Here is a 27,315-nt window from a genome sequence, read left to right as displayed (position 1 = left end):
AACTGAAACACAGACATATTAAATACTTAGGCCAGTGTTGGGGGTTTAGCACACCCAATTATTTCAGGCAAATGGCATTCTTATTTTGATCAAGCCTTATTGAGTATGTGGGTGTAGAACACAAAGAAAGTGCAGAAGCAAAAGGTACAGAAAAAGCACTGACATCAAAGCACCTGGTAAGTATAAAGCCTTCTGTACACAAGTTGGACCATTTTGGGTTGCAAATGACAGAATCCCAACTTGCTCACACAAAAAGGATTTGTTGGCTGATGTCACCTAAACACAGGATGTGATGAGCTGGTCTTGGAGATGTCTGGATTCAGGGGCAAGAACACCTTTAGGACTTGTACTCTGTGTTTCTGACTCATGGTTCTAGTTCTCTTTGCCGATGAGCTTTCTCCATGCTATGGGGAACGTGGCTGCTTGGAGCTTTGATCTCTCATCTCAGCAGCAGTTCTACCAGCGAAAAAAGATTCCTTCCTCTTTGGCTCCAGCCTGGAAAGAATCCCAAGAATCACTTGCAGTGGATCATCTCAGGTCATATATCTTCCCTAAACCAATCACCAAACCAGGAAAATGGTGTAATATGATGGGTCCAATTAAGAGCACATGTTATCTTTGTTATCAAAATAAAGAGAAGTGCATTGGGCAAGCAAAAATAGTGACCTTTACCCCTAATGATATGTATCCTGGTTACTACTTGGATGACAGATGTAATAGAGAAAGTAATGTTTTAATGGTAGAGCTGATTCAAAGAGCCAAGAGACTAGGCTCTTGGAATATCTGAGATACCACAAGGCCCAAGTGAACATGTCATGTGGCCTGCTCAGCCAAGAAGAGAAACTGATCATACTTCTGCCCCCCAGTTGTGTTATCTCATAGACTACAGATTTAAATTTATTTCTTAACATGCATATTTTTTAAAGAAGAATGTTATAAATACTTGAGTATTGTCTTAGAGAAAGCAGAACTCTCTAAAGAGAGTAACTAGAGGCTGGACCACAGAATTGACATCCCCGTTGTTTGAAAAATTGCAGGATGCCTTTTTCTGTTGGAAAGCATTATTCTAACAGATTGCTTAATGCTTTTCCTTCTTATAGAGCGGGCTGGGGGTGGGGACTCAAAGCAGACTTATCAATTGGATTGTATAGTGAATGAACTTCTCTTAACGTCTTTGCTGGGGTGAGTTAAGACATTGAACTGTCTACTCTTGTCTGAAGTGGTTCAATGACCACTCACCACTACATTAGTGGAATGTCTATTATTAATATATTGTATTGGAGATCTGGTGACCTTGTGACTGGTTGAGGAGTCAGTGTTTTGACTTTTTATGCCAACATCATCATTTCCCCACTCGTTTCACATTTCTCCTATCAGTTTGGCCCTCAATTCAAGGTTACCTTGATTACTTTCAGGTCTTTAGCCATGAATCTTTCTGTACTATTTTTATCTCAAAATGTTCTAGTCTTTTCATGAACTCACTTTTTCTTCTTTTGTGTTTCAGAATTAGAGATATCTTTACTCTTTTCCAGTACTAAATTCTTCCCTTTTCCACTTCCTTTGGAAACTAACTCCATCCATTACTTCATCTTCTATTTGCATCTTCAATTATCCCTCTCCACTGCATCTTTCTGCACTTACCCACCTACAAGCCTACCCTCTTGTGATAGCATCAAATGAGATCATGCATGGGGAAGTGCTCTGTTGCTCTAAATTAGAATATAAATACAGAATAGTATCGTAATCCTGTCTTTCTTCTTCACTTCATAATCATTTCAAAAAACTATCAATATGAAGTATTTCTTGATTTTGCTATATCATTGTTCAACTCATTACTTCATGTCTTAAAATCTGAACTTTGTCTCCTAAAGTTCCATTTTGGCAGTCCATATCTTTGTTTATCTTTCCCAGCATTTGACACAGTTAACTACTCCCTCCTTCCTTGATTTCTGTAACTTCACTGCCTTGCTTTGCCTCCTCTCCCTCTGACCTCTCCTGTCTCTCTTTCAATGCTTATCTTTTTCCTTTTACCTCTGAATGTGAGTGGTCTCCATCACTCTGTCCTCTCTCACTCTCCCTCTCCCCTTCTCATAAATACTCCTTGAAACCACCCACAGATCTTTCTCTCTTTTATGGGCTGAGTAACAATTTTAACTTTATACCTAGAGATCACTAAATCTTCTATGCCAATACCCTTCTCAGAACTTATGCTAAACATGTTTAAAATGCCCTGTATAACATGCCTGGTAAGTAACACCTGGGTGCAATTTGACTATTATAAATAATAGCAATGGCATGACAAAAACACATTTCATAGATATATGTCTTTATTAATTTGCATCTTCAAATATAGTCAGTATCTTCATATAATGACATTTCAATCATATTTGATTCAGAAGGCTGAAATTTTGAGGATCTAAAGATGTGCTAATGAATATACAATGAACATATTTCTTGAGTTTTGAAACTTTTTCATCAATCATCAGAAAATAATTCCAGTTTTTGTCTAACCTCATCAGAAACATCACCTTTCAATCTCTAAGACTCAAGTTCTCTTACTTTATTTCTGCAGATCCTATTAACAAAGAATGATTGAGGACAGTTTCAGTTTTTACAATTTTAACATTAAGGATGTTTGATTTAACAATAGCATACTGTGCAGCTGTAAAAAAAAATAGGAGAGCTCTTTATGTGTTTATGGAAAGATCTCTGTTAGGAAATGAACGTCTGTGTCCCTCTCAAAATTCATGTGTTAAAGTCCTAACCACCAATGTGATGGTATTTGGATATAGGGCCTCTGGGAGGTAATTAGGGTTAGATGAGGTTATGCAGGTGGGGCTCTCATGATGGGATTAGTGCCTTTATAAGAATAGATAACAGAGAGCTTGCTGGCTCTCTGCCATCTGAGGACTCAGCAAGAAAGCCAGGAAGAGACCCCTCACCAGACCCTGACCATACTGGGACCCTGATCTTAGACTTTCAGTCTCCAGAACTATAAGAAAATAAATTTCTATTGTTTAAGCTGCCCAATATAAAGTATTTTACTTGGGGAGCCTGAGCCAGCTAATACAATCTCCAAGATTTATTTTTAAGTGGGTAGAAAAGGGTGCCAAAAGTGTACTACAATTGGGATAGAGAAAAAAGAGAAAAGAATCTATAGTTGTATTGGCTTACAAATATACTTTTTAAATCTTGGGAAGTGTAAATGAGAAACTCATAGTGTTGGCTACATGTTTTGCAGGGATAAGAGCTTGGCAGACAGATGACAGGGGTGGAAAGGAGACAGATATTGCTGTGTATCTTTTTAGACTGTTGGTACTTGAACTATGTGAATGTGCTACCAGTTCAATAAATTAAATAAATAAAATTTACTTAAAAATAATAACAAAAACACTTGAATTGGAAAAAATAAGATTATATTCAAAGAAGAAAAATGCTGATCATATTGAAAAAAGATTGCTGATTAGCAGAATAATTATATCAGAAGTTTACATTTGATGCAGACACAATTTGAACAGAGTGAAAGAATAGAAGCTGGTGTATTAAATAGCTTTCTCAGTCAGTTCTTTAATAGCCACTATGACAATGTAGACAATTCTCATTGTCAACTGCCCTTTTCTTGGATCTGCATTGGTTACCACCAGCAGAGCTCGCAGTGCCCTACATGACATGCATCCAACTTAAAGGTGACGACCATGAGTTCTCAAGTACTCTTTCAGAATTGCCCAGATGGTCTCTGAGAGTAAAGCCTCCTCCTTCAACTTCCCTGGGCTGGTGGTCCTCCATACAAGGAAAGCAACTGCTGAGAAAGGGACCCAACCATTCATTTGAAAGAGGTTAATATCTCCTCCAGTGACACAGATAAATTTTCTCACAATCTACTTTGGTCAATTAATTAAACATCCAATTATTTTAGAAACATTATATCATGCTACCCCAAGAGCATTGTCCTCATGTAGTTCTGATCATTTTATTTCTGTTTAACATCTATCAAAGATTTCTTCTTTATTAATTTCAGGATAAAATTCAAATTCCAAATATGATATTCAAAAACCCTGATCATTTGGCCTCTGCCTCTCTCTCTACCCCCATCTGTTCATTTTGAGCTGTTTTTCCCTGATGAATGAAACAAAGCACCGTCCTCTCTCAGGGCTCCATGCCTTTGTAAACGCCCTTTCCATTGCCTGGACCATCCTTCTATTTCTTCCCTTTGATGATGCTTCTCCAAATTGAGGTGAATTTTTTTTTCTTAATATCATCCTACATTTATTGCACACTATTGAGATTCTCTATGTCCTTGCTTCTTTCTATTAACCTCAAGAAGTTTGGGCATATTCATTTTGACCTCAAATGCTGGGATCCAGCAGGCACTTGAGAGTAGAATGAATGAATAAATATATAGTCTGGCTGAAATTTTAAAGACAGAAATATTGTGGTACCCTATAATAAAATGCTAACCAAGGCTTAGGAAAAATGCTTTTCAGGAGGATTCTAACTCTGTACATTTTAATAAAAGTATTATTTAGCTTCAGATTGATTTGTAAGAGATGATTTCTGTCAGGACAAGTCTCCATGAACCTTTTGATTTTTTGGAATGCTTTCGATTTTGTGGATTTGTGTATGTGTGGTTTGAAAATTTTGACAGGCATTCCCATGCTAAGGTATCTCTTTGATGATCTCCTCTGTTCGAGAGCATTTTACTTCTTACATCCTAAAGCATAAATTACAGCTCTCAGTCCAGTGGATTTTCATCCTTATCTCCAGAAAACCACATTTCTTATGCTTTGTGGGAGTAAGTTACATTATCTATCAAAATCACCCCGTGGAAGTGAGCCTTTAGCTTGAACCTCAGGTCCACATTTGCTTGCCAGAGAGCATGAGTAACAGTAGTGTAAACTCTAACACTTTGTTGTTAGGTGTCGTTATCACGTGTCTTTCTTAAAGATGTTCTTTTAACATGTGAAATTTGCAGAAAACAAGTCTAACAATTTCTAGCCAAAATAGTTCACCTTCTGAGCTAAAAGGGCTGATTTTGTGTCAACGAGACACTAGTGAGACAGATTTTTAGAGATGGGCCCCATTATCTTTTGTTAATTTGATTTATCCTGAACAAAATGGACAAAATAAATGCTTCACTCCCAGCTATTTAGACATGGTTGTATAAACATGGCTTCATAATAATTTGTTTTCAGAGTTCATTGACTTTAAGTGCCCTACGGATGCTGTTAAAATGTGTCCATTGGTATATCTGATATGTTGGTACTCATTTTCTACAGTAATGAGCACTGACACAAGCCTGAGTTGAAAATACATGTGAGCACAATCCTGACACTAATATCAATATAAATAGCTCACTTGATCTCAGTGACATGGATTTGAGGCAAAACTTAAATCTAACAGAATTTGCTGGATCTTAGTTCTGATACTATTTCTTGTAAAGTTTGGGGATTAAAAAAATAGGAATATTTCTCTGACTCTAGAATTTTAGTTGTTTTGCAGTCACCAGATCTGCAACATTTCCAGGATTTGCCCTCCTCCAGCAAATGCGGCTTAACTAAATAATTAAGTTCTTTAAAAACCAGTTCTTCCTTTTGTAAGAAGCACTTTTCCCAAATAAAACATTTAAAAAAAAAACAAAAAAAAAAAAAACCAGTTCTTCTCCTGTGGTTTGCTTCTATAATTGCTTCTTCAGTCATAAACTAAAAGACTACCCAAGTGAACTGTCTTGTTTGCTCTTAGTAAAATGTTTTATCAAATTTATGCAATTGTTTACTATGCAGCTTATATGTCTCTCTCTGTCTGTTGTCATTGTCTGTCCAAAATTGTATGGTCCCAGAAGGCAAGACCTGAGTATTCTTATTTTTTTGTGGAATCTACACAGCATTTTATGATATTAAACAAGTAATAATTATTTTAGTGTGACCATGATGAAGACAGAAATCTATAGTAGGTTGATAAAATGTGAATTTAACATTAAAAAAAGTTATTGAAGCTCTAGTTATGCTATTCATAGAGCACAATAACCTGTATTAGTTACTAAGAAGAGGTTAGTATTATATGAAAGCAGTGATGAAAATGTTCAAAATAGCCAACTTCCCAATGACTCATAGAGTACACATGTCCCTTAAGTTGTTCACCTGCTTTTGCCCTAGAGCTATGTTTCAGCTTTTATGAGACCAGCCAGAGGCTAGAAAGTCATACAGCTGGTCAAATCAGCCAGTTTTCTACATATTGGTAATTCTGGTAATAGGGTCACTGAGAGAGAAGATGGTAATGATTGCTAAACCATGATTTTTAGGGATTATTGTGGAATTTAGATTTTGATCATCAACTTGCATCAATAAATCAATATTGAATGAATTGTTTGTAGAACTATGGAGAAATTCCTTTTCTGTCAAAAGCTCTACATGGTTAGTCTCACTGTAGATCTTGTATCCACACACTGGTCTTGATGGACTAGCAAAGCTCAGAGAAGCAAATCTTAAAGGCAAAGCACAGTTCCTAGAACTAAGAATTTAACCTTTGTTCTAGGCCTTTCTGTCAGCCTTGTCAGCAAGAAAACTGTCAAGGTTGATTTCAAATGAATCATCCCTGGCAGCATTTTTTTCCTCTAAAACCGCTTGTCTGTCACTTCATGGAAATTGCTACATGCCACTTGCCCTCAGTGGTATGCAATATTAGCTCAGACATTGCACATAGTTCATTACACCACAAAAACTGAAAAAACATATTATATAATGTATAAAATATATTATATATTAAAATGAATTAATAAATAAATAAAAGTTCTCCTGAACTGGCTATGTATCAATAAATTTGGCAGTTTTATGGTTAAATTCTGAAACCACAGCCATCTAGTCACTTGCTGCTAGTGTTCTTCCAAGAGATTAGGAAACATTTAGCCTGGAGACAACCTTTAAAATGTACTGAAAAGTGCATTTTTGCCTGCTCTATTAATATTACGTCTACCTAGATGACCCACATATTTCTGGATATTTTTTTAAATGTTTGAAAACTGTGTTTATGATAATATTTCTTTCTACTTCAAAACAACCCCAGACCCCTCAGGCACTTACTTGTGTGTTTGACACATAGAATTGTAGCATTTTCACTCCTAGAGTGTTTATCTATGATCAAATATGACCATGTGCTCTATCATGCATTGAAATTAGTTTTATGACTCCTACAATCAGAGCAAGTGTGGGGCTTAATTAAGTTAGTGGGTTGGGAATAGATAACGAATGATACCTCTTCCACAGGCTCAGGTACTGAGTGCCCACATTTTGCATACAATCCATTATCTACAATTCAGAAATCCAAAGAGCTCTGAAAAGCAAGACTTTCTGGTAACAAATTTGGTGGCTCAAACTCATGTGAAGCTCTGTAGTCCTCATTCATCTCACTTAATGGGGATATTAATATGTTTGCTTATGGGCTGCTGCCCAGACCCACTGGGGGTGTTATGTAAATAGATACAGTCAATACATTATCTTCCTAAAATCCAAAAAAGTCTAAGTTTTTAAAGGCATCTGGCACCAAAGATTTTGGATAAGGAATTGTTAACTGTACCTTTCCTTAAAATACTAAAGACTTTTGAAAAATCCTTGGAGGTGGTGCCATGTTAAATCTTCCATCACTCATATATGGGTAGTTAGTTGTTCTCATAACACTTTGTACATAACTATACCACAACACTTACCATTACATAGTAATAATTTGTTTTCAGTCTTTCAATTTGGACCAAACATATAACTCTTCCAGAGAGAAATTATCTTTAAAAAACAATGTTTATTGTTTAGTTTCTCATTATAACACAAGTATATGCTTGGAAAATATGTGAGTCTGAAGAAAATAAAAATCATATATAATCCTACACATATATTATCTTAAAGATAATCAGTTACTATTAGATTGGTGCAAAAGTAATTGCAGTTTAAGACTATGAATTTTAAATCATTATAACTAGGCTCAAGCACATCTTTATTAACCAAACTACAAACCATTACAGTCAATACATTTTTGCCAACAAGAAATAAGTTTGTTTATTCCAGTAATGTAAAAATCTGTTCGGGATTCAACGAACCCTTTGAAAGCATTTTCTGCATCCTGCTGGTTATGGAAGCATTTTTCCCACAAAAAGTTGTCTAAATGCTTGAAGAAGTGGTAGTCAATTGGTGAGAGGTCAGGTGATCATAGTGGATGAGGCAAAACTTCATAGCCCAATTTGTTCAACTTTTGAAGCGTTGGTTGTACGACGTGTCCTCAAGTGTTGCTGTGGAGAAGAATTGGGCCCTTTCTGTTGATCAATGCCAGCTGCAGGCGTTGCAGTTTTCGGTGCATCTCATGGATTTGCTGAGCATACTCCTCAGATGTAATGGTTTTGCCCAGATTCAGAAAGCTGTAGTGGATCAAACGGGCAGCAGACCACCAAATAGTGACCATGGCCTCTTTTTGGTGCAAGTTTGGTTTTGGGAAGTACTTTGGAGCTTCTTCTCAGTCCAACCCCTGAGTTGTTTGTCACCGGTTGTTGTATAAAATCCACTTTTCCTCACACGTCACAATCTAATGGAGAAATGGTTCATTGTTGCGTACAATAAGACAGGATGACACTTCAAAACAACGATTTTTTTGATTTTCAGTCAGCTCATGAGGCACCCACTTATTGAGCTTTTCCACCTTTCCAATTAGCTTCAAATGCCGAAGGACTATAGAATGGCTGACATTGAGTTCTTTGGCAACTTCTCATGTAGTTGTAAGAGGATCAGCTTTGCTGATTGCTCTCGATTGGTCATTGTCAACTTCCAACGGCGAGCCACTGCACTCCTCATCTTCAAGTCTCTTGTCTCCTTTGCAAAACTTCTTGAACCACCACTGCACTGTATGTTTCCTAGCAGTTCCTGGGCCAAATGTGTTGTTGATGTTGCGAGTTTTCTCCTTTGCTTTACAACCCATTTGGAACTCAAATAAGAAAATTACTCAAATTCACTTTTTATCTAACACCATTTCCATAGTCTAAAATAAATATAAAAACATAAAGTGAGAAATGCACATAAAAATGATGTATAACGTAGCCACATTTATTTAAGAATGTATTGCAATATCAAATGGCAAATTTCAACGATGCTAAAGCCGCATTTACTTTTGCACCAACCTAATAGTATATTTCACAAAGTCTTTTCTTTTATGCATGCTCTTAAAATCAAACGGTGATCATACTAAAACATAATCCTCAAAAGCATTATTTTTAATGGCTATAAAGTATCCCACAAGTATGGATGTGCCATGATTTATTTAACTACTCCCTTATTGTAGGGCTTCCCAGTTGCTCCCAATTTTTCCTTTAAAAATTTAAAATGAATAGAGAAACTATTCTCAATCACTGTTAGCACAACAGAGTGCCTAGCACACTTAGTCACTTAACATAAAAGTATGGAACTGATTAAAGTTATTCTCATCTAGGATCCTAGCCCAAGTAGGTTTATTAGGTTTAATTAGAAGCTTAGGAGGAATCTGAAAGAATGTCCTGGGATAAGAGAGGCAACACAGAGATGGGGAATTGCTAACAGCATGTGCGGTGGGAGGAGGGTGCACAGAAGGGTTTCTAAGATGAATTCTGACTGTGTCACAATTTTACTGACTGACAGAAGTGTTGAACCATCCACAAGGGTTCATTCTCCCACTCTTCGGAAGAAGTAGCTGTTCTGTCATATGTTCTGTTTTCTCTTTTAATTGCTCACAGTTGTTCCTATGAGAGCAAAGTGCTGTTTGAATGTAATTGAACGTCTGCTTGAGAACAGTGTTGCAAGGCAATTTATCTTCTTAGATTTCAATACGTGTAGGATGGGTATAGTCATTTCTGGAAATTCCTAAATCAGATCTTTGTGAACTCTTCCAGAACATGTGATTAGCCTGGCCAACAGGACTCTCTCCCAAGCAGGGCCAAGTGGATGGAACCTGGAAGCACCATTTTCACCCTCAAGGGATCAAGACAGGGTCCAGCAAAGTAACTTAGCAATACTTAATTGTCTGGTGTTCTGATGATACCTACAGGGACTCCACCTCCAGAAGGCCTGTTGCTATAATATCTAGAACTAACACTGCCTGCTTGGATTTGTGGTCATAACTACTCTATTTTCAGACTATGTGAACACTTGTAATACTCAATAAGCAATTAGTGATGCAAACACTGATCGTGGTAATATTAGTGCTCATCTAATTTGTTTAATTTAATTAAGCATTTAATTTCCTTCTGGTGTCTTTATAAAAGAAAAACAGGAGGGAGGAAAATAATCTCAGATTATTAACTAAGCTTTTCAGCTACCACCTCTTGGACTATAGCAAATCATGAATCTTTTGAAAACAAAATGCAAAGTAAAGTAAAATATAAATTGTGTTTAAACTTTTAAAGGCAATAAAAATATTTCATTTATGGGACATATTAGTTCACCATATTTCTTAGAATAAATACTATAAAGTAATATAGAATTATATAGAATACAATATTATACAATAATGCACTGAAAACATATTCCCCAAAACATTAACAGCCCATTCTTTATCAATTAACATTCATTAGTCTTCCCTGACAATTCCCCATCTCCCTGTTTCCTGTCTCTCATTTACCTGTCAATGACCATTTCTCATCAGGATCAGAACAATATTATAAGGCAGACCATATTGTGAAGTTCAAAAAACATTAACTAAGTCACAATAGAAAGGATATAGCTGAAAGAATAATCCCTAAAATTAATTAAGATATCAGAAAGAATTGTTGGCAAAAAACAAATTAAAGTTGAAGCCTCTCTATTTTCTTCTTAAAGGTGCATTCTATGGTTTTTAATGGGAACTCATAAGTTTTCCATACAATTGGAATTTTGATTTTTCTATGTAATATTCTTGTCCATTTTCACCCTAAAATGATTGATTTATCATGCATTCTCACAGAAAAACATTTGCTTTCCCAAGCAATCTCCTTTTCTTTTTTCCCCTATGTTTTTGAAAAATTCTTTCTTTGAAAGCCTTTCTAATTTTTTTCCACTTTCAAGTTGGCAGATGGCATAGATAATTAATTAGTTTCAATTATAGTAAATACATTTAAATAACTTAAGAACTGTACAGAGAATTGAAGCCCATGTACTGGGAGATAAAAGCATAAATATACTAGTATGATAAATTATAAACAATCTATACAACATTTTTTAAATTGATACATATACTAATTTGATGGTTACAATGTTTAAATAAATTATCTGGAATATTTACTAAGTAGCTACATATGTGACATATGTGAACACAGGTTACCATTTTCCTCTAGCTCTTTTATATGTGTGTGTGTATGTATAGTGGAGATAGTAGTGTGAGTCATAAAGTATCTTTAAAGAGTTAGATTATCTTGGCATGAGTCAATCTTGATTTACATTTAAACTACATTCTATAATACATTCTACATTCTGCTCCCTTCCATAACCAGGATGAGTTATATTTTTTGTAGATAACATATTATCTACAAAATACTATCTAAAATATCTATTTTGTAGATAATTTTTCATGGGGAGATTTTCCATGCTGATTTCTCTGAATCTGGATGACTCTCACATAAGATGTTGTAGGTTGTAGAGGACACTCTCAGTAGTTGTAAAGGCTGCAGAAGCAGCCCGAGGGCCGGCATGTCATTGACAAGCTTCCCCTCACTGAAGATGCACACATTTGTGGAGTCCTTACCAATTTTAGGGCTCTCAGCAAGGAGCTGACCCTCAGTTTTAAAACAAAGTTGACAATATTACTGACATTCCAGTTATAATACAATGGATTTTTCTCTTACTTCCTGAAACACACTAAATTCCCTTTCACCTGTGTCTTTGTTCATATGCTCTCTCAGTTTAGCATTTTCTTTCCACTCTTAGCTAACAACTACCACTTTTCAATTCTTTTTTTTTTTTTTGAGACAAAGTCTCGCTTTGTTGCCCAGGCTAGAGTCAGTGCTGTGGCGTCAGCCTAGCTCACAACAACCTCAAACTCCTGGGCTCAAGCAATCCTCCTGCCTCAGCCTCCTGAGTAGCTGGGACTACAGGCATGCACCACCATGCTCGGCTAATTTTTTCTATATATATTAGTTGGCCAACTAATTTCTTTCTATTTATAGTAGAGATGGGGGTCTCGCTCTTGCTCAGGCTGGTTTCGAACCCCTGACTGCGAGCAATCCGCCTGCCTCAGCCTCCTAGAGTGCTAGGATTATAGGCATGAGCCACCGCACCCGGCCCACTTTTCAATTCTTATCTCAAAAAGTCACCTCCTCAGGGAAGCCTTCCTATATTCCCCCTGCTATATGGGCTTTATGTTAGTATATAATATATGCTCACGGTACCCAGTTCTTTTCCTTTGCAGCACTTAGTTTGTGAATATTTAATGATTGTTTTATTAACAGATATGTCTTTGCTAAACAGAACTAGCACCTACCACAAGTCAGTGAATAGTGCTGGTTGTGTAAATAAATCTGTATGTGTGGACTGATTTTAATTCAGAAAAAAATACCAAAACTTCAGAAAATGAAAGACAAATTCTCAGAAAATATTATTTAAATACTATACCCAGAATAATAACAGGATTTGATGAATAAGAGTGTGACTGATTAATGACAGACACTCCTTCTATCAAGAGACAGGTCTATTTCCCCTCGCTTTGAGGGGCAGGACTGTGACTGTTTTGACCAATGCAGTATGGCAGGAATGCTAGCTATTTGCACAGCCACCAAACAGCGTAGCAGCCTCCACTTCTCCTTCTAGGAAACCAGCCACCAAGTAAGAACGGAGACTCTTCTGAGATCACCAATCTGTGATAAGTCCAAGCCACATGAAGAAGCCCTGGAAGAAGAGACCCATGTGGGGAGGGAGATAAAGAGAGAGAGAGAGAGAGACACCATGGAACACTCTGAGGCACCAGAGTTTTGAGTGAGGAAGTCAGCAGGGAAGTGGTTTCTCCAGTTTCAGCTGCCCTAGTGGACTCTGGACTCTGGAGTCCACGTGGGTCAGAGACGAACCACCTAGACAAGTCCTTCCTAAAGTTCTGATCCACAAATCATGGCCAAAACAAAATTATTGTTTTAATCCACTAGGGTTTTTTATGCATAAGTAGTAACTGAAACAAAGAGCAATAACAGCAAATGAGTGATAAGGAGGAGCTGAGGAAAGATGACTCAGGGGAGAAAGCAGGGGAAGGGGGAAATAAAGAAATGTGTAACAACAACCTCTGAGGTAAGTGTTCAGGTAATGGGGAAGGTGAGGACCTCACCATAAAACCACTAGAAGCTTTCAAACTCTCCCCATCTTCATTTATGCATGCTATAGGTCCCAATATACGGACCCCCACTATAATTTTATAATGGCGCTAGCAAGAAAAAATGTGGGGAAATAATCTGACACCATTTTTACGTGATCTATATTTCTGAGAGTTATGCCTGTACATTACAAAACATATGGAATTAACCCAATTAACTTAAGTTACATAAAATGTAATAAATTCTCCCCAAAATTTAACACAAGAGAGTTCCCATTCAGTGGGAAAAGTTGGGCAACAATTATATTGTAATGGAATTTGACCTCAGAATGGGTAAATGAAGCTTTTCCCAACCATGAATGGAATGTGAAAGAGAGAAGGGAATGACCTTTCATTGAAAGCCAACTATTGCCAGGCTTTGCATATTTTCTTCTTTCCTCCTCCTCCTTCTTCATCATCACATAAGTAGCTAACATTTGATGAGCACTTAGTGCAACTATATGCTACAAAGTTTTACATGGATCATCTCATTAATTTTTATAACACTCTAAGGTAGGTGGTCAACTTCATTTTACAGATGAAAAGAACTGAAGCTCTGTGCATAAAGTTAAGTGACCAGAATTGTATAGATAGTAAGTGGTGGAGCCAGCATTTGAACAATCTTAATCAGCAGGAGGACGAAGGAGAACATATTTCCTATGTTGTCTACATTAATTTCATTTAATCCTCATAACAACTGTGTAAGATTGATATTACTATCCCCTTTTTTCAAATGAGAGTCTGAGGCTCAGAAAGGGCAAGGAAGTTGTACAAGATCACACAGCCGTGATGAGCCAGGATTCAAACTCAGGTGTGAACTCTCGACTATCCCACAGCAATAAATAGACACTTGGATCAAAAGAATCATAGACACTCAGAGCTGGAAGGGGCCCTGGTATCTAGTATAATCTTATTTCATAAAAACTGAAACCTATTTTTATGAAGGTGGGCTGATTAGAGTAGGGAGAGGGGAATGCCATCTATTGCTTAGATTAAGCTATTCTCTAAAAACTTGAACTGAGCATACAGCAATAAAAAGATATACCTGTTTGCAAAGAGCTTCTAGCAGACTAGCAAGTAATGCAGTGCTTTATGATAGGAGTGAAAATAGGGATACAGGTATATCTCATCCAGCCTGGTGGCCTGGGGAAAGCTTCTTGGAAGGGATGATGCCTTTATTGAGTTTTACAGGAGGATTAAGAGTCACCCAAGCAGAGATGGGGTCAAGCACATTCAAGGAAATAGAATACTATGCACAGAGTCCCAAGTAGGAGAAAGGATGAGGAAGTGACCAGATTGAGAATGGAGAGATATCAGAGGGGTTGGGGTGTCTTGTGAGCCACGGTAAGACATTTGGACATTGTTCTGAAGGTAATGGGAAGCCAATGGAGGATTTAGACAAGAGAGTCGCAGTCAAATTTGTAGTTTAGAAGGACCACTTTGGATAACATGGCTGTTGCAGTAATCAAGGAAACCATTAATTGTGTTCTGGACTAGGTAGTAGCAGGGTGGATGGAGAGACATGGGTGGATTTGAGCCATTTTAAGGAGATTGACCTGTCAAAACGCAATGATTAATTTCATGTGGAGCAAAGAAGAAAGTGAAGGGTAACACTCAGATTACTGACTTGAGCAACCACCTGTACAGATGGAATAGGGACTGGAAGAGGAGAAGGAGCAGTCCTGAGCAGAACATGATAAGTTCTGCTTTGGGCATGTTGACTGTGGGCACTTGTGGGACAGCCAAATAAGCATGTCTTTTAGGCAGTTCTGAAGCTCAGGACTGGACAGAACAAGACCAGAAATGGAGGTTTGGGCATTGTAGGGATTGAGATGGTGTTTGAAGTCATGGGCTCAGACAAGATTACCCACAGGAGGGGGAATGAGGAAAAGCAGTGGAGCAGAAGCAGAGGGACAGACAGACAGAAGGATAGAAGCCAAGAGAGAGCAGTATCACTGAAGTAAAGAAGGATTCCTGGGACATGTGCATACCAGTGATATGTTAAAACAATTAATGTATTACTATCACAAGGGCAAACACATGATTCCTTGGTATTGCAAAACTGGCATTTCATTGTTTTTCATAAGGAAATGAAGCAAATTCATTTCACCAGGAAATGAAGGGGGCTTATCAGAGCCCTGTAGTGTGTGTGTGTGTGTGTGTGTGTGTGTGTGTGTGTGTGTGTGTACACAAACATACATATAAATATGTAACAATTTTAACTGTAAAGAAATGTTTTCCTTCTATACTTAGATTTCCTAAAATTTGAAAGGTCTTTTCCCTCAGGCTATTTCTTCCTCCACAAGCGTGTATTTGAATATGAAATAGTCATTAAAAATACTTCTGAAGAGGTAATGTTGCAAAAAGCTCTGAAAAACTGAAAAAAAAGAGTTATTATAAACGTTCAGGGTCACAGTCAGCTCTGCATATTACCATAATACATCATAAACTTGTTGTTAAAGTTTGACACATTTATATGGTGCTTCGTACTTTTCAGGACCTCTTGATTATGTCATTAGCCCCTAATGTGGCTGGAATGAGGTAGATGACCCTGGTATCAATGGGTTATTACACTGTGCTAGGAGAAAGTAATGAGCAGGGTAAGAGAGGAATAGAGAAAGAGTCACAGATTCAGAAAAGGGATGTGTAGTTTGCATGGGAGGAAGGTAGAGAGAATGAAAAGCTGAGCTTTGAAGAGCCAACAGCTTACTGAGTGCTTACAGTGTGCCCGTCACTGTGGTGTAGGCACTTTATGTGTTATCTCATTTGAAGGACTTGTGTATTTTGACTGGTAGAAGTGGGCATTTTACGCAGAGGCAGACGGATACTTTGGTATTCATCACAATGCCTAGCACAAGAACACAATGGCTATTAATATTAGTGGCCATCATTATTGAATTCTTCTGTGTACCAGAAGCAATGCCAAGACCCTTTGTAAATGCTGTCACATTTCAGCCTCACAACTCTGAGAACAAGGTAGTATGACATGGATTCAAGAGAATCTGTGTGTATACATGTGCACATACACACACACATATATAAAAATTGAGTTACAAGTTAAGTCCCTACAAAAAAATGGCATGCTTAAAGAATTTTGAAAAGAATATTTAATAAAGGGAATGTTTTTAGAGGTGTGGGCAGGTTACAGACAACCAACAAGGGACAGTGAGGTACCCAGGGACTAGCATAAATGGAAGCAAATACCAACCCTAGATGGAATAATGGCAGGCAACAGCATTAACAGAACCCAGCTGAAAGCTGGAACCATGGAAGATGGGCCAGCAGCTGAAGCTATGGCTGTAGGATGCAGCTGTCATCAGAACCATGAAAAAGCAGGAAGGGAGCCAAAGGAATAAATACTCTAACCTCTCTGTCCTCTTGCCCTCCAATCTTCTCTAAGTGTATCCCTAAGTGAATATGAAATAGTCATTAAAAATACTTCTGAAGAGGTAATGTTGCAAAAAGCTCTGAAAAACTGAAAAAAAGAAGAGTTATTATAAACGTTCAGGGTCACAGTCAGCTCTGCATATTACCATAATACATCATAAACTTGTTGTTAAAGTTTGACACATTTATATGGTGCTTCGTACTTTTCAGGACCTCTTGATTATGTCATTAGCCCCTAATGTGGCTGGAATGAGGTAGATGACCCTGGTATCAATGGGTTAACCCAACAAATTGGCCAAACCCAACAAAAATGGGGTCTCAGGTCATGCAGGTCAGTCCTCTGGAGTGTAGAGCAAGACAGCAAATGGTGGGGCATAGGTCTGGGTCACACCAAGGTTACACAGCTAGAATGCAGGTGGGCCAGGAGTCAAACTCAGGTTTGTCTGAATCCAAAACCATGCCTTATCCACTGTTTTTATATATTCCTCTCCCATATGCATTGTAGGTACTTAGCAAATATTTATTTAATGAATGAAATCCCAGATGAAAGTTGAAGAAGAGATTAAGAGGCAATGTGTCTTGACTTTAGGAACCAGAGCCCTGGTTACCTTGGAACCATTTTCTGGTCTATAACTCACTGCCTGTCCATTCAACCAAATGTCATTCCCTCCTTGGATGTAAATGGCAAATGTGCAACGATGGGTTTCTTGCTCAGTAAATCTTTTTTGTAATGATTCTTATGTTGAAACACTCAGGACTTAGTGTCACATTACAGACTTACAGTACTTACTAGATCCAGTATTTCTATCACTTGGACACCTTTGAGCCCTTCTTCTCTTTTAGGACTCCCACCCATACTCTCAAATACCTATCCCCTATGAAAGTAAATCTTATATCTGCTACAATGAAGTAAGAAGAGAGGAAGGCATGAATGCCTGTGTTAATCCTCAGATACTTGCTATTTATTAATAAAATTGAGCTCAAAAGGCCATAAGCCTGACATTATCATTCATGATTACATCCCCAGTGCCTAGCACAGTACCTGGCATGTAGCAAGGATTCGATAAATATGTATTGGATCTATGATTATGCTTGTGATATTTGGTCTGTCAACCTAAGAAAGCCACTGGTTCGCTTGGAAACTGTTAGGATAACTGTATGACTGAAAATTCAGTGGAAGTGGATATGTAGTTTGGGCTTTGGTAGGAAATAATGTTCAAAGCCTTCAGTTCAAAACCTGTCAGTGAGCCGGGCGCGGTGGCTTACGCCTGTAATCCTAGCACTCTGGGAGGCTGAGGCGGGCGGATTGCTCGAGGTCAGGAGTTCGAAACCAGCCTGAGCAAGACCCTGTCTCTACTATAAAGAGAAAGAAATTAATTGGCCAACTAATATATATATAAAAAAATTAGCCGGGCATGGTGGCACATGCCTGTAGTCCCAGCTACTCGGGAGGCTGAGGCAGAAGGATTGCTTGAGCCCAGGAGTTTGAGGTTGCTGTGAGCTAGGCTGACGCCACGGCACTCACTCTAGCCTGGTCAACAAGCGAGACTCTGTCTCAAAAAAAAAAAAAAAAAAAAAAAAAAAACCCTGTCAGTGGATAATATCTATTGAGCACCTATAGGCTCTAGGTACTATTCTAAGCACTTTGCAGTATTAACCTTCATAATAATCCTATTATAATGGGTTCGTTATTTCCCATTTTACCGATGAGGATAAAACTGAGGCAAAGAGCTTTTAAGTAACATGTCTAAGATCATGTAACAAGGAAATAGTGGAGCCAAGCCTCCAACCACACAGTCTGGCTCCAGAACCTATGCTCTTAATTTCCACACCATATGTTTCTCTATTGCTCATGTGATGAAAGCTTAACCCACCTTTACATTTTTGTTTCCCATTTTCCCCACTCTTCTCTGGGGCAAAAACCAGCTAACTGTTTCCCCATTCTCTTGTTTCCTCTTTTTTCTGGGCCCACAGCAGACATTCATCATGGGTCCTGTAGCTGTGTGACAGCATTCTAGCCAGTGGGATATGAGCAGAGGCAATATGCATCCCTTCCAGGCCTGACTCATTACACCTTCCGCACATGGTGCTGTATGTTTCTTTCAGCTTGAGGAAGGTGAGCATGGTGAACTTGGATGTCATGCATTGAAGAGTTGGAGCCACAAAACTCCAACTCCAAAAGCAAAAGCAACCTGGATGTTGCTTTGGAAAGAGTTAAGAACCGATCAGGAACATCTGTGTTAGACTTTAAGTGAACAAGAGATCAACTTCAATCAGCTTTCTGCCATTATACACATTGATGTTTTATTACAGGAGATAGTTACCTTAACTAATACATATGGGAATTGAGGTCATCTATCTATTGTCCCTTGAACATGCCTCTGGCTTTTGAATTCTCATTATTTCCTTCAATTACTCAGATCCCCAAAATTATTCAAGGCCTAACCCAAGTCCAATTACTTTCAAGCAGCTTTCTCTCACTCCCATCAGCCACAGCGATATCTCTTTCCTTCAGCTTCCTGTAGCACTATGCTGTCTATACCTCTCATGTGCACTTACCATAGCTTCAGTTCTGGATGTCTTGTTTTCCTAGTGAGAGTGCAAGCTCTTCAAGGTCAAAGATCATGTCTTTATGCTGCTTTTGTGACCCTGAAGTACATAACCAGGTGTTGTGCCTTGGGAATTTTCAAAAATTTTCCATGGGGAAAATGGACTTATCAATGTATTAAGCTCAATAACGTCCACTTTCCTAAAAACAGTCCTTCATTGCAGAAGCATGAAGGCATGTAAACTATAATTTACTGGATTTTGTGTTTTTATTAGTCTTTTTGCCAATATACACATTCTAACACATTTTGACAACTGCTTAGAGGAGACAGAAGGCATGCTTATCAAATTTCAGATGGCACAAACTAGAAGTAATAAATAATGCACAAGATGACAGAATCCAAGTCAGACAGTTGGAATGAAGCAGATAACATTTAATACGGATAACTACAAAATTAGATTTTAAAAAGCCAACTACCCAATTTCAATATGGCAAAGACATGGCTAACACCAATTTATAGGGGAAAACTTTCAGGTTTTAATTGGTTGCTAGGCTGCCATGAGCTTAGAGTGGTACATAGGGCCCTGCTCACAGTTAGGCTTAGGACACTGAGTGGCAGGCAAAGTATTCAGATTCCAATAAGGCACAGGCATGAATGAAGGCTGCTAGGTGGTGGCCAACTGGAGGTGGATGGAACCTCAGTGTCTGGTAAAGCCAGCAGTAAAGGCAGGAACAAAGCCCAATGTTTTATTTAAACTGGGGGTTAAATAAGTACTATATAATAATAATAAATATTATATTTAACCTGGGCAAGCTAAGCTCATGGGTCAACTTTCACGTGCATATGGTGGGAATCTGCCATATGAGGACACCATTAAATTATTTCTGATACTACACTCATGCTAATAGGGCAGCTTGGGTCCCCCAAGAGTTTTGCTTTAGAAGTAGAACCTAATAGATCTTAAGGATTTGTTTCTTTACTTTTGGTCCCACTTCCAAGTGTCAGGGTCAGAGCTATCCTTCACTTAAGACCCCTCATCTTCTTAACTGAGAAATGCCATGTCATTTGTAAATTCAAAGCACCCTCAGGGCAGGACAGAGAAGGCAGATCACATCTTCTCTGGGCTCAGTTAGGACAACCATTTTAGGATGCTCAGATAGCAATACTCCTAGAAATCCACATTTCCTAAAATCTGGCATCAGATTTCTGGCAAGAAGGCTGTAGCCTGTATCTTGGCACTAGACCACTAAAAAAGTGAATACAGGCTTAGGCAAGTGTTAATAGAAGCCTAGCATCTGGAACAAGGGTGCTGCTGTAGTCTGTGCTAGTCACATCACACAGGAAGAATTGTTTCTTCTCCGGATACCATGATTTTAAAAGGATACAGGCAAATTGGTGTATATCAAAAGGAAGCTGACTAGAATGTTGAAGGGTCTTAGAAACCAAACACTAGTTACTTTTTGGTGGTTCAGGCTCCAGGACTAGAGGAGATCAAGATTGGGGGTGGGAGAGTGCTGTCAGGCAGCATAGATATTAGAACTATTTTCAGTTATGTGAATGCTGTTTTGTGAAAGACAATGAGCATGTTAGGTAATGCCAGAAAACAGAACTGGGACCAGTGGAATTAAGTTCAAATGAAGGAGAACTTTTTAACTATTATAGCTCTTCAAAAGTAGATGAGACTTTGTAAGTAAGCGAAGTTTAAAATGTTCAAAACAGGTGGGGAGCGGTGGCTCACACCTGTAATCCTAGCACTCTGGGAGGCAGAGTCAGAAGGACAGCTTGAGCTCAGGAGTTAGAGACCATCCTGAGCAAGAGTGAGACCCTGTCTGTACTGAAAATAGAAAAAATTAGCCGGGGCGCGGTGGTGCATGCCTGTAGTTCCAGCTACTCTGGAGGCTGAGGCAGGAGGATCGCTTGAATGCTGGAGTCTGAGGTTGCTGTGAGCTAGGCTGACGCCAGGGAATTCGCCCAGGCAACAGAGACTCTTGTCTCCAAAAAAACAAAAAAAGTTCAAGACAAGACCAAAAAGCCCTCTAGTTGCTCTGTCCAGACCAATTCCCGCTCTCAAAGTCTGCGTTGGGGGTCAATGTGAGGTGTGCACCTGCGGCAGAATACAGGTACCGTCGTGTCCCCATAGGGGTGACTTTTCACCAAGGTTCCCCCACCTGCGCCCACCTCTCACCCTCACGGCTTCCTCGGTCGCCTCCCCCAGCCCCACTCGTAGTAGCGCGGTGCTGGCAGCTACAACTCGCCCGGGCTGCAGCAAAACCCGCGAGCGCCGGAGTGGGCGCGCGGGCTGCGCGCGGGCCGGCGCCCGGAGCTCTGGGCATGCTCAGTGGCGCGGGCAGGGCTCCGGGCGCGAGCCGGGCTGCGCCTGCACCACACTCGCCGCTGCCAAGAGGAGCCGCCGGGCGCTCGCAGGCTCGGCGCGCTCTGCCCCACCGGAGGAACCTCCGCCCGCCGCCGCCGCTCCTCCACCCTACACCTCTGGGAGCCATGGCCGGGCTGGGCCAGGCCGCCACCTTCGGCCGGGCCACCCACGCCGTGGTGCGGGCGCTGCCCGAGTCCCTCGCCCAGCAGGCGCTGAGGAGCACGAAGGGCGAGGAGGTGGATTTCGCCCGCGCGGAGCGGCAGCACCAGCTCTACGTGGGCGTGCTGGGCAGCAAGCTGGGGCTGCAGGTGGTGGAGCTGCCGGCCGAGGAGAGCCTCCCGGACTGCGTGTTCGTGGAGGACGTGGCCGTGGTGTGTGAGGAGACGGCCCTCATCACCCGACCCGGGGCGTCCAGCCGGAGGAAGGAGGTAACTGCCCGCCCGGCGACGCGAGGGGCGCGGCCGGGGGCGCGCGCCCGGCCCTCCCCCGCTGCCGGTGGCCGCCGTGCCCGGGGAATCGCGGGATTGGCGCCCGGGCTAGTTCGCAACTTCCCAGTGCGGGCGAGTGTGTGTGTGTTTGTGTCAGAGAGAGTCGGGGAGAGAGAGAAGTTCATTGTTCACACCTTCCGGCTGCCGGGAGCCTTCCAGAAGAGCCGGCTGAGTGTGGTTGTGCGGACTCGGGCAGGTGGGTGGGCTGGGGAATGAATGCATCTCACAGCATTTTTATTTGTAAAAATTAGGCAGCAGCAAAGACAATGCAACTCTGAGTTTCCCAGGGAGCGGGTGCAGGGTGGGTGCCGCTCCAGGCGGGCAGGTGCAGGCTGGGTGTCCCTCCAGGGGCCAGCGCCGGTCACGACGCCGAAGCCCCTAGGTCCTTCCCGGCCACTGGAGCAGGCAGGCCAGATGGATGAACCGGGTGCTGGTGCCCGTAGACCTGGTGCGTCCCGAGTTACTTTTCACTGGTGGCGAGTGAATCCCAAAGAATGGGACTAGTAAGTGAATGAATGGAAGGCAAGTGTTTTGCTGGTGAGCTGTGCTAAGTGTGTACATGAATGGGCTAGGTTTGAAAAGCTTGACTCTCCGTGGGGTGCTGGGTGTGTGTACCAGCGAGCGCGTTTAACTGGAAATTCAGGTTCCACAAATGCCATAATTTTTCTCTGTATTTTTTTTTCACTCATAGCAATTAAGAGACCTTTTCGTGTTCTCAAGCAATGGTGACTACTTTAAAATACTGCAGCTTGTGAAAATGGCTGTGACTGCTTTAAACACAGTGCAGGTTAGTGGAGAGAGACAAATCGAGTGAGATTGGACATTAAAATGCCATCTGGGCTGGGATTCTTCTCATTGCTAGTGAAGAGCCCATGCTCAAGACTCTCCGTTGCTATTGGCATCCAGTGGCATTGCAAGAAGCTAGTGGGGTTTTTTGTATCTGGAGGTTTAGGAATTTTTTTATTTTGTATTTATTCACTTCTCATTGGAAATCCCTCATAGAGTTTATGATTAAAATATGCTTATTCTACACATGCTCCACTACTTCGTTAATGGAATCCTAAGTGTTCAGAAAGAATAAGTATATTACATGTGTTTCTCACTGAAATAATCAGCTTTTTTCACACTCCATTAGCAGAAAACTCAAAGAGTAACAGGTCTCATTCTCTCAGCCCTTTGATCTCCTTTGCCACACCTCTCCATTTTTGAGTCTGTGAGATCCCTACTCTTTTAAACCGATAAGGATTGTAACCCCATTTGAATGCTTTTGAATGTGTTTTCCACCATATGGCAGAGCTGTGGTTTGTACTTAAAAGAGTAAAATAGGTTTCAAATACCCTTTCAGATGGTACTCATTTGATGGAGGTAGTCAGACTTCCTCTCAAGAGACTGTTGCCATATTTATTTGTCCATTTCATTTTATTCCTATGATAGAACCTTCCAAATTTTGGCCTTCCTAATGCCTGAGTGAGCAGTGATCTTTCTCCCTTGCCTAGATTTTGAGGTATACATTTTAAACTGACTTCATTCTGATAACAGCCTGGTGGCTCACTGCCAGAGATCACATAGTGTAGGGGATAAAAACATTAGACTGGATCTCAGCTCCACCATTTCCTAATTCTGCGACTTTTGGGGAAGTGTCTTTTGCCTCAGTTTTCTCATCTGTAAGATGGGCATAATAATACCTATATCACAAAGTCATTATAATAAATTTATAAATCTACCTCAAATCCATAGGACAGGACATTTATGAATGTTGACTCTTATTATTCACTTAGCAGTGGGTCATGGAACATTTATCCCTTTAATAAGAAGTCTTCTATACACTAACGTAGTTGGTCACATTTCCCTTTCCTGGGGTGAAGGGGAGTCATCTTCAAGCCTTAGGTTATATCCTAATCTGCTCTGTGATTCTGCCTCCCAGCTTGTGTCTCCTGCTGGTGTGTGGTCTCTCCCAAAAGCACTTTTGCCATTTTTTTTTTTTTTTTTTTTTGCCTGATCTGGGTCACCAGGTAACAGACCTTCTAGGCAGGTAAAGGAATCGGACAGTCTGTGTTGCATGGGATGCTTCTGTAGAGCAGGGCCAGTCAGGGCAATGCTCTTTGACATCTCTCACAGCTCGATGCCTTCGTAGATGCTAACGCTTGTTGAGTGAATGAATGAATGAATGAAGGACGGAAGGAATGAAATGCTAATACAGACAAGCTGGCAGTTACTTCAAAGCCCGCTTTGAAGTGGTGTGCATTTTTTTCATGTGATACCTGCCTTCCTAACTGAAAATCCACAGCAGCCAAGGAATTATTTTAAAATTATCACCGCTGATCTTGCCTCCAGTCTCCTCATTGTCCATTCTGTTTCCACACTGTAGCTAAGCTGATCTCTTAAAAACTCAAATCTGATCCTGTCTCTCTTTTGACTAAAATTCTTGAGGAGCTGCCATTGTGCTTAGGTAAACCTATTGAGCTGGGCTCTGCTTGCCTTTCCAGCTTCAGCCTCATCTCTGACCCCACCCCAAGCACCCCCAACCCTTGGCTCAAGCCAGGTTCTTTCACTCAAGCTGACCTTACTACTGCTTTTCTGGATGTATGTTTTTCCTTTGTCTGGGACACTCATCCTCCTCCTTCTCCTCCCTTTTATGTGACTGTTCCTACTCATGCTTCGGTTCTCAGCTTACCGTTACCGTTAATATTGTTGCCGCCCAACCAGGTTCATTTGCCCACTGCCCAAGAGAAAGCCAATACAATGAGACAGCAGGTTTTACAACAAAGAGTTTATTCCCCATAGTACTAAGCAGGGAGATGGGAGAAATTTCTCAAATCCGCCTCTCCGAGAATTTGGGAGACAAGGTTTTTAAAGACAGTTTGTCGTAGGCAGTTGAATCTACTAATTGGCTATGTTCAGCAGAACCATAGAGTTGTGGAAATTGTCTTCTTTGCTGACCAGGGTCTTGGGTGGGCGTCACAAGACCAGTTGAGTCAGTTTCTCCATATGGGCCACTGGAATGCAGGACCTGGAAGATATCTCAGAAACTACCTTAGATTTCAAAAAGGTGATGTTATCTATGGACAAAGCCAAGAATCTTTATGACCACCAGCTATGTGCCTCCAGAGTGGCAATTATAGAGAAGCAAACGGGTATAGTAGCTAATTATTATAATTTTCAGCTAGGCCAGTGCCTTATTTTTTAGCTAAGCCCTTACCTCAGTTCTCATCTTGTACCCCTTTATCAATTTGTAAAGGTGTGGTTTCAACATTATTAGCTAATATTTCTTGGGTGCTTGCCATTGGCCACACACTGTGCCAGATTTGTGACATGCATTTCATTAATGTTCACATCAACTCTTTGAGCTCAAAACTATCATTATTCTTAAAGTTGATGAAATAGGCTTTGAGAGATTAAATAAATTCACCAAAATAGTAGAGTAGAACCAGTAAAACTAGGTTTTGAACTCAGGTTTGGAGGACTCCAGAGCTCTAGTCCATCCCACTGTGATATTAGACAGCACCTTCCCAAGCATGGAATTGCTTTTTCTTTATAAACTCCTAAAACTCTGTATAGTTTCTTTTATATTTATCATGCCATATAATTGCCTGTTTACCTTTCTGTATCCCCTCTTATCATGTAAACTGTCAGGACAGAGATCATGTCTTCATTGTTCAACATTTTGTCCCCAGGGCCTTGCACACAGTAGGCATGCAGCAAATATTTTGTTGAATAAATGTCTCCGTGATTTCAGGACAGCCTTGGGTCTCCTTCCTTATGATATATTTGGTGTTTTACAAGCATTCCCAATCAGTAGAGTCACAAAAGTGTTTATTATGAATATAGGTGGCTTATACCTGTTTCTCTCTTCCTCTTCCTTTCCCTCTTCCTGTCTTTGTCTCTTGTTGTTGTTGCATTTGTTTATTTTTATAAAAATCTTGAGTAATTCCTTCTTAAAGCATCATGCTATATTTAATGACTTGACTTCCTTGGAATTCAAGAAATTTTTCCTGTGAAGGCTCAGTGTTTGCTTCATGTGGCCTTGAAAGAGTAATAAAACACAGGCCCTGTGTGCAGAAAGCTTAAGTTTTAGTGAAAGAAATTGTATATACAGAAAGTCAGGAAATAATGTTAGCTGTCTAATAACTCTGTGCCTTCAGAACTATGAGTAATTTTAATATATTTCATACTTTGAAGACAAACAAATCAGCCTTGAGAAGCCTATCATTGTTTTTTGTTTGTTTGTTTGTTTGTTTGTTTTTGAGACAAAGTCTCAATGTGTTGCCCTGGCTAGAGTGAGTGCCATGGCGTCATCCTAGCTCACAGCAACCTCAAACTCCTGAGCTCAAGCAATCCTTCTGCCTCAGCCTCCCGAGTAGCTGGGACTACAGGCATGCACTACCATGCCCAGCTAATTTTTTCTATATATGTTTTTAGTTGGCCAGTTAATTTCTTTCTACTTTTTTTAGTAGAGATGGAGTCTCCCTCTTGCTCAGGCTGGTTTTGAACTCCTGACCTTGAGCGATCCTCCCACCTCAGCCTCCCAGAGTGCTAGGATTACAGGCGTGAGCCACCATGCTCGGCCAAGTCTATCATATTTTAAATGAATCCAACTTACCTTTTAGGGAAAAAAGTCAACTGCAAAATGTCAAAGTACTATAAACAAATTATCTAAAAGCTGAAGTAGGGTAGTGACAGGATGTGAGGATTGAGTTTTTTAAAAAAATATTACTGTTATTAATAACAGTAAAAAAATATTATTTTTAAAAATGATTATTTAAAAAAATAATTAAAACTTTTATATAGATAATACACACCTACAGAACCAAATTCAAAAGGTACAAGAGGAAAGGTACAGTGAAAATAGGTCTTGCCCTCTACCCCGACTCTTGCACCTGTCTATCCAGTTCTCCTCCTCAGAGACAACTGCTACCATTTTCTTGAGTTTCTTTCTAGAATGTTTTTTAGTACATAATAAACGATTAACTGACAATCCTTACTTAAGCAAAATTGTGAGATGTATCCTGTGCCCTTTGTCCCTTTTTAAGTATAGTATGTGGGAGTATTCTAGGAGAAAAACCATGCAAATGCATTCTCACAAAGTGATAATAGCTTTAATTATTCTTTCCCTGAGCATTAGCATTTTTAGAGACCTCTTTAGGGAGAAGTCAGTGCTTAGCAGAATGTAATAAATCCCCAAAGTAGAATTAGACATCAGGTGGGG

The 27,315-nt window shown here is 40.0% G+C and overlaps 1 protein-coding gene across 4 annotated transcripts in view; it reads left to right on the top strand.

The window, feature by feature from the left end:
* The window catches only part of DDAH1 (dimethylarginine dimethylaminohydrolase 1), a 230,125-nt gene that overhangs the window by 77,296 nt on the left and 125,514 nt on the right, over nt 1–27,315 (top strand). Inside the window, exon 1 of one of the 4 annotated variants that reach the window (XM_012747558.2) lies at nt 21,603–22,049. The exons of 2 other annotated variants lie outside the window; for them this stretch is intronic. In XM_012747558.2, the coding sequence (XP_012603012.2) occupies nt 21,747–22,049 (303 nt within the window). In that variant the 5' untranslated portion in view covers nt 21,603–21,746. Of the gene's footprint in view, nt 1–21,602; nt 22,050–22,781; nt 22,897–27,315 lie in introns of those variants that run through there. One more of the 4 variants, XM_075999704.1, reaches the window with a different exon arrangement.

Source organism: Microcebus murinus, chromosome 2 (assembly GCF_040939455.1).
Source record: "Microcebus murinus isolate Inina chromosome 2, M.murinus_Inina_mat1.0, whole genome shotgun sequence".
NCBI classification, from domain to species: Eukaryota; Metazoa; Chordata; class Mammalia; order Primates; family Cheirogaleidae; genus Microcebus; species Microcebus murinus.
This window is presented reverse-complemented; position numbering and strand designations above follow the sequence as displayed.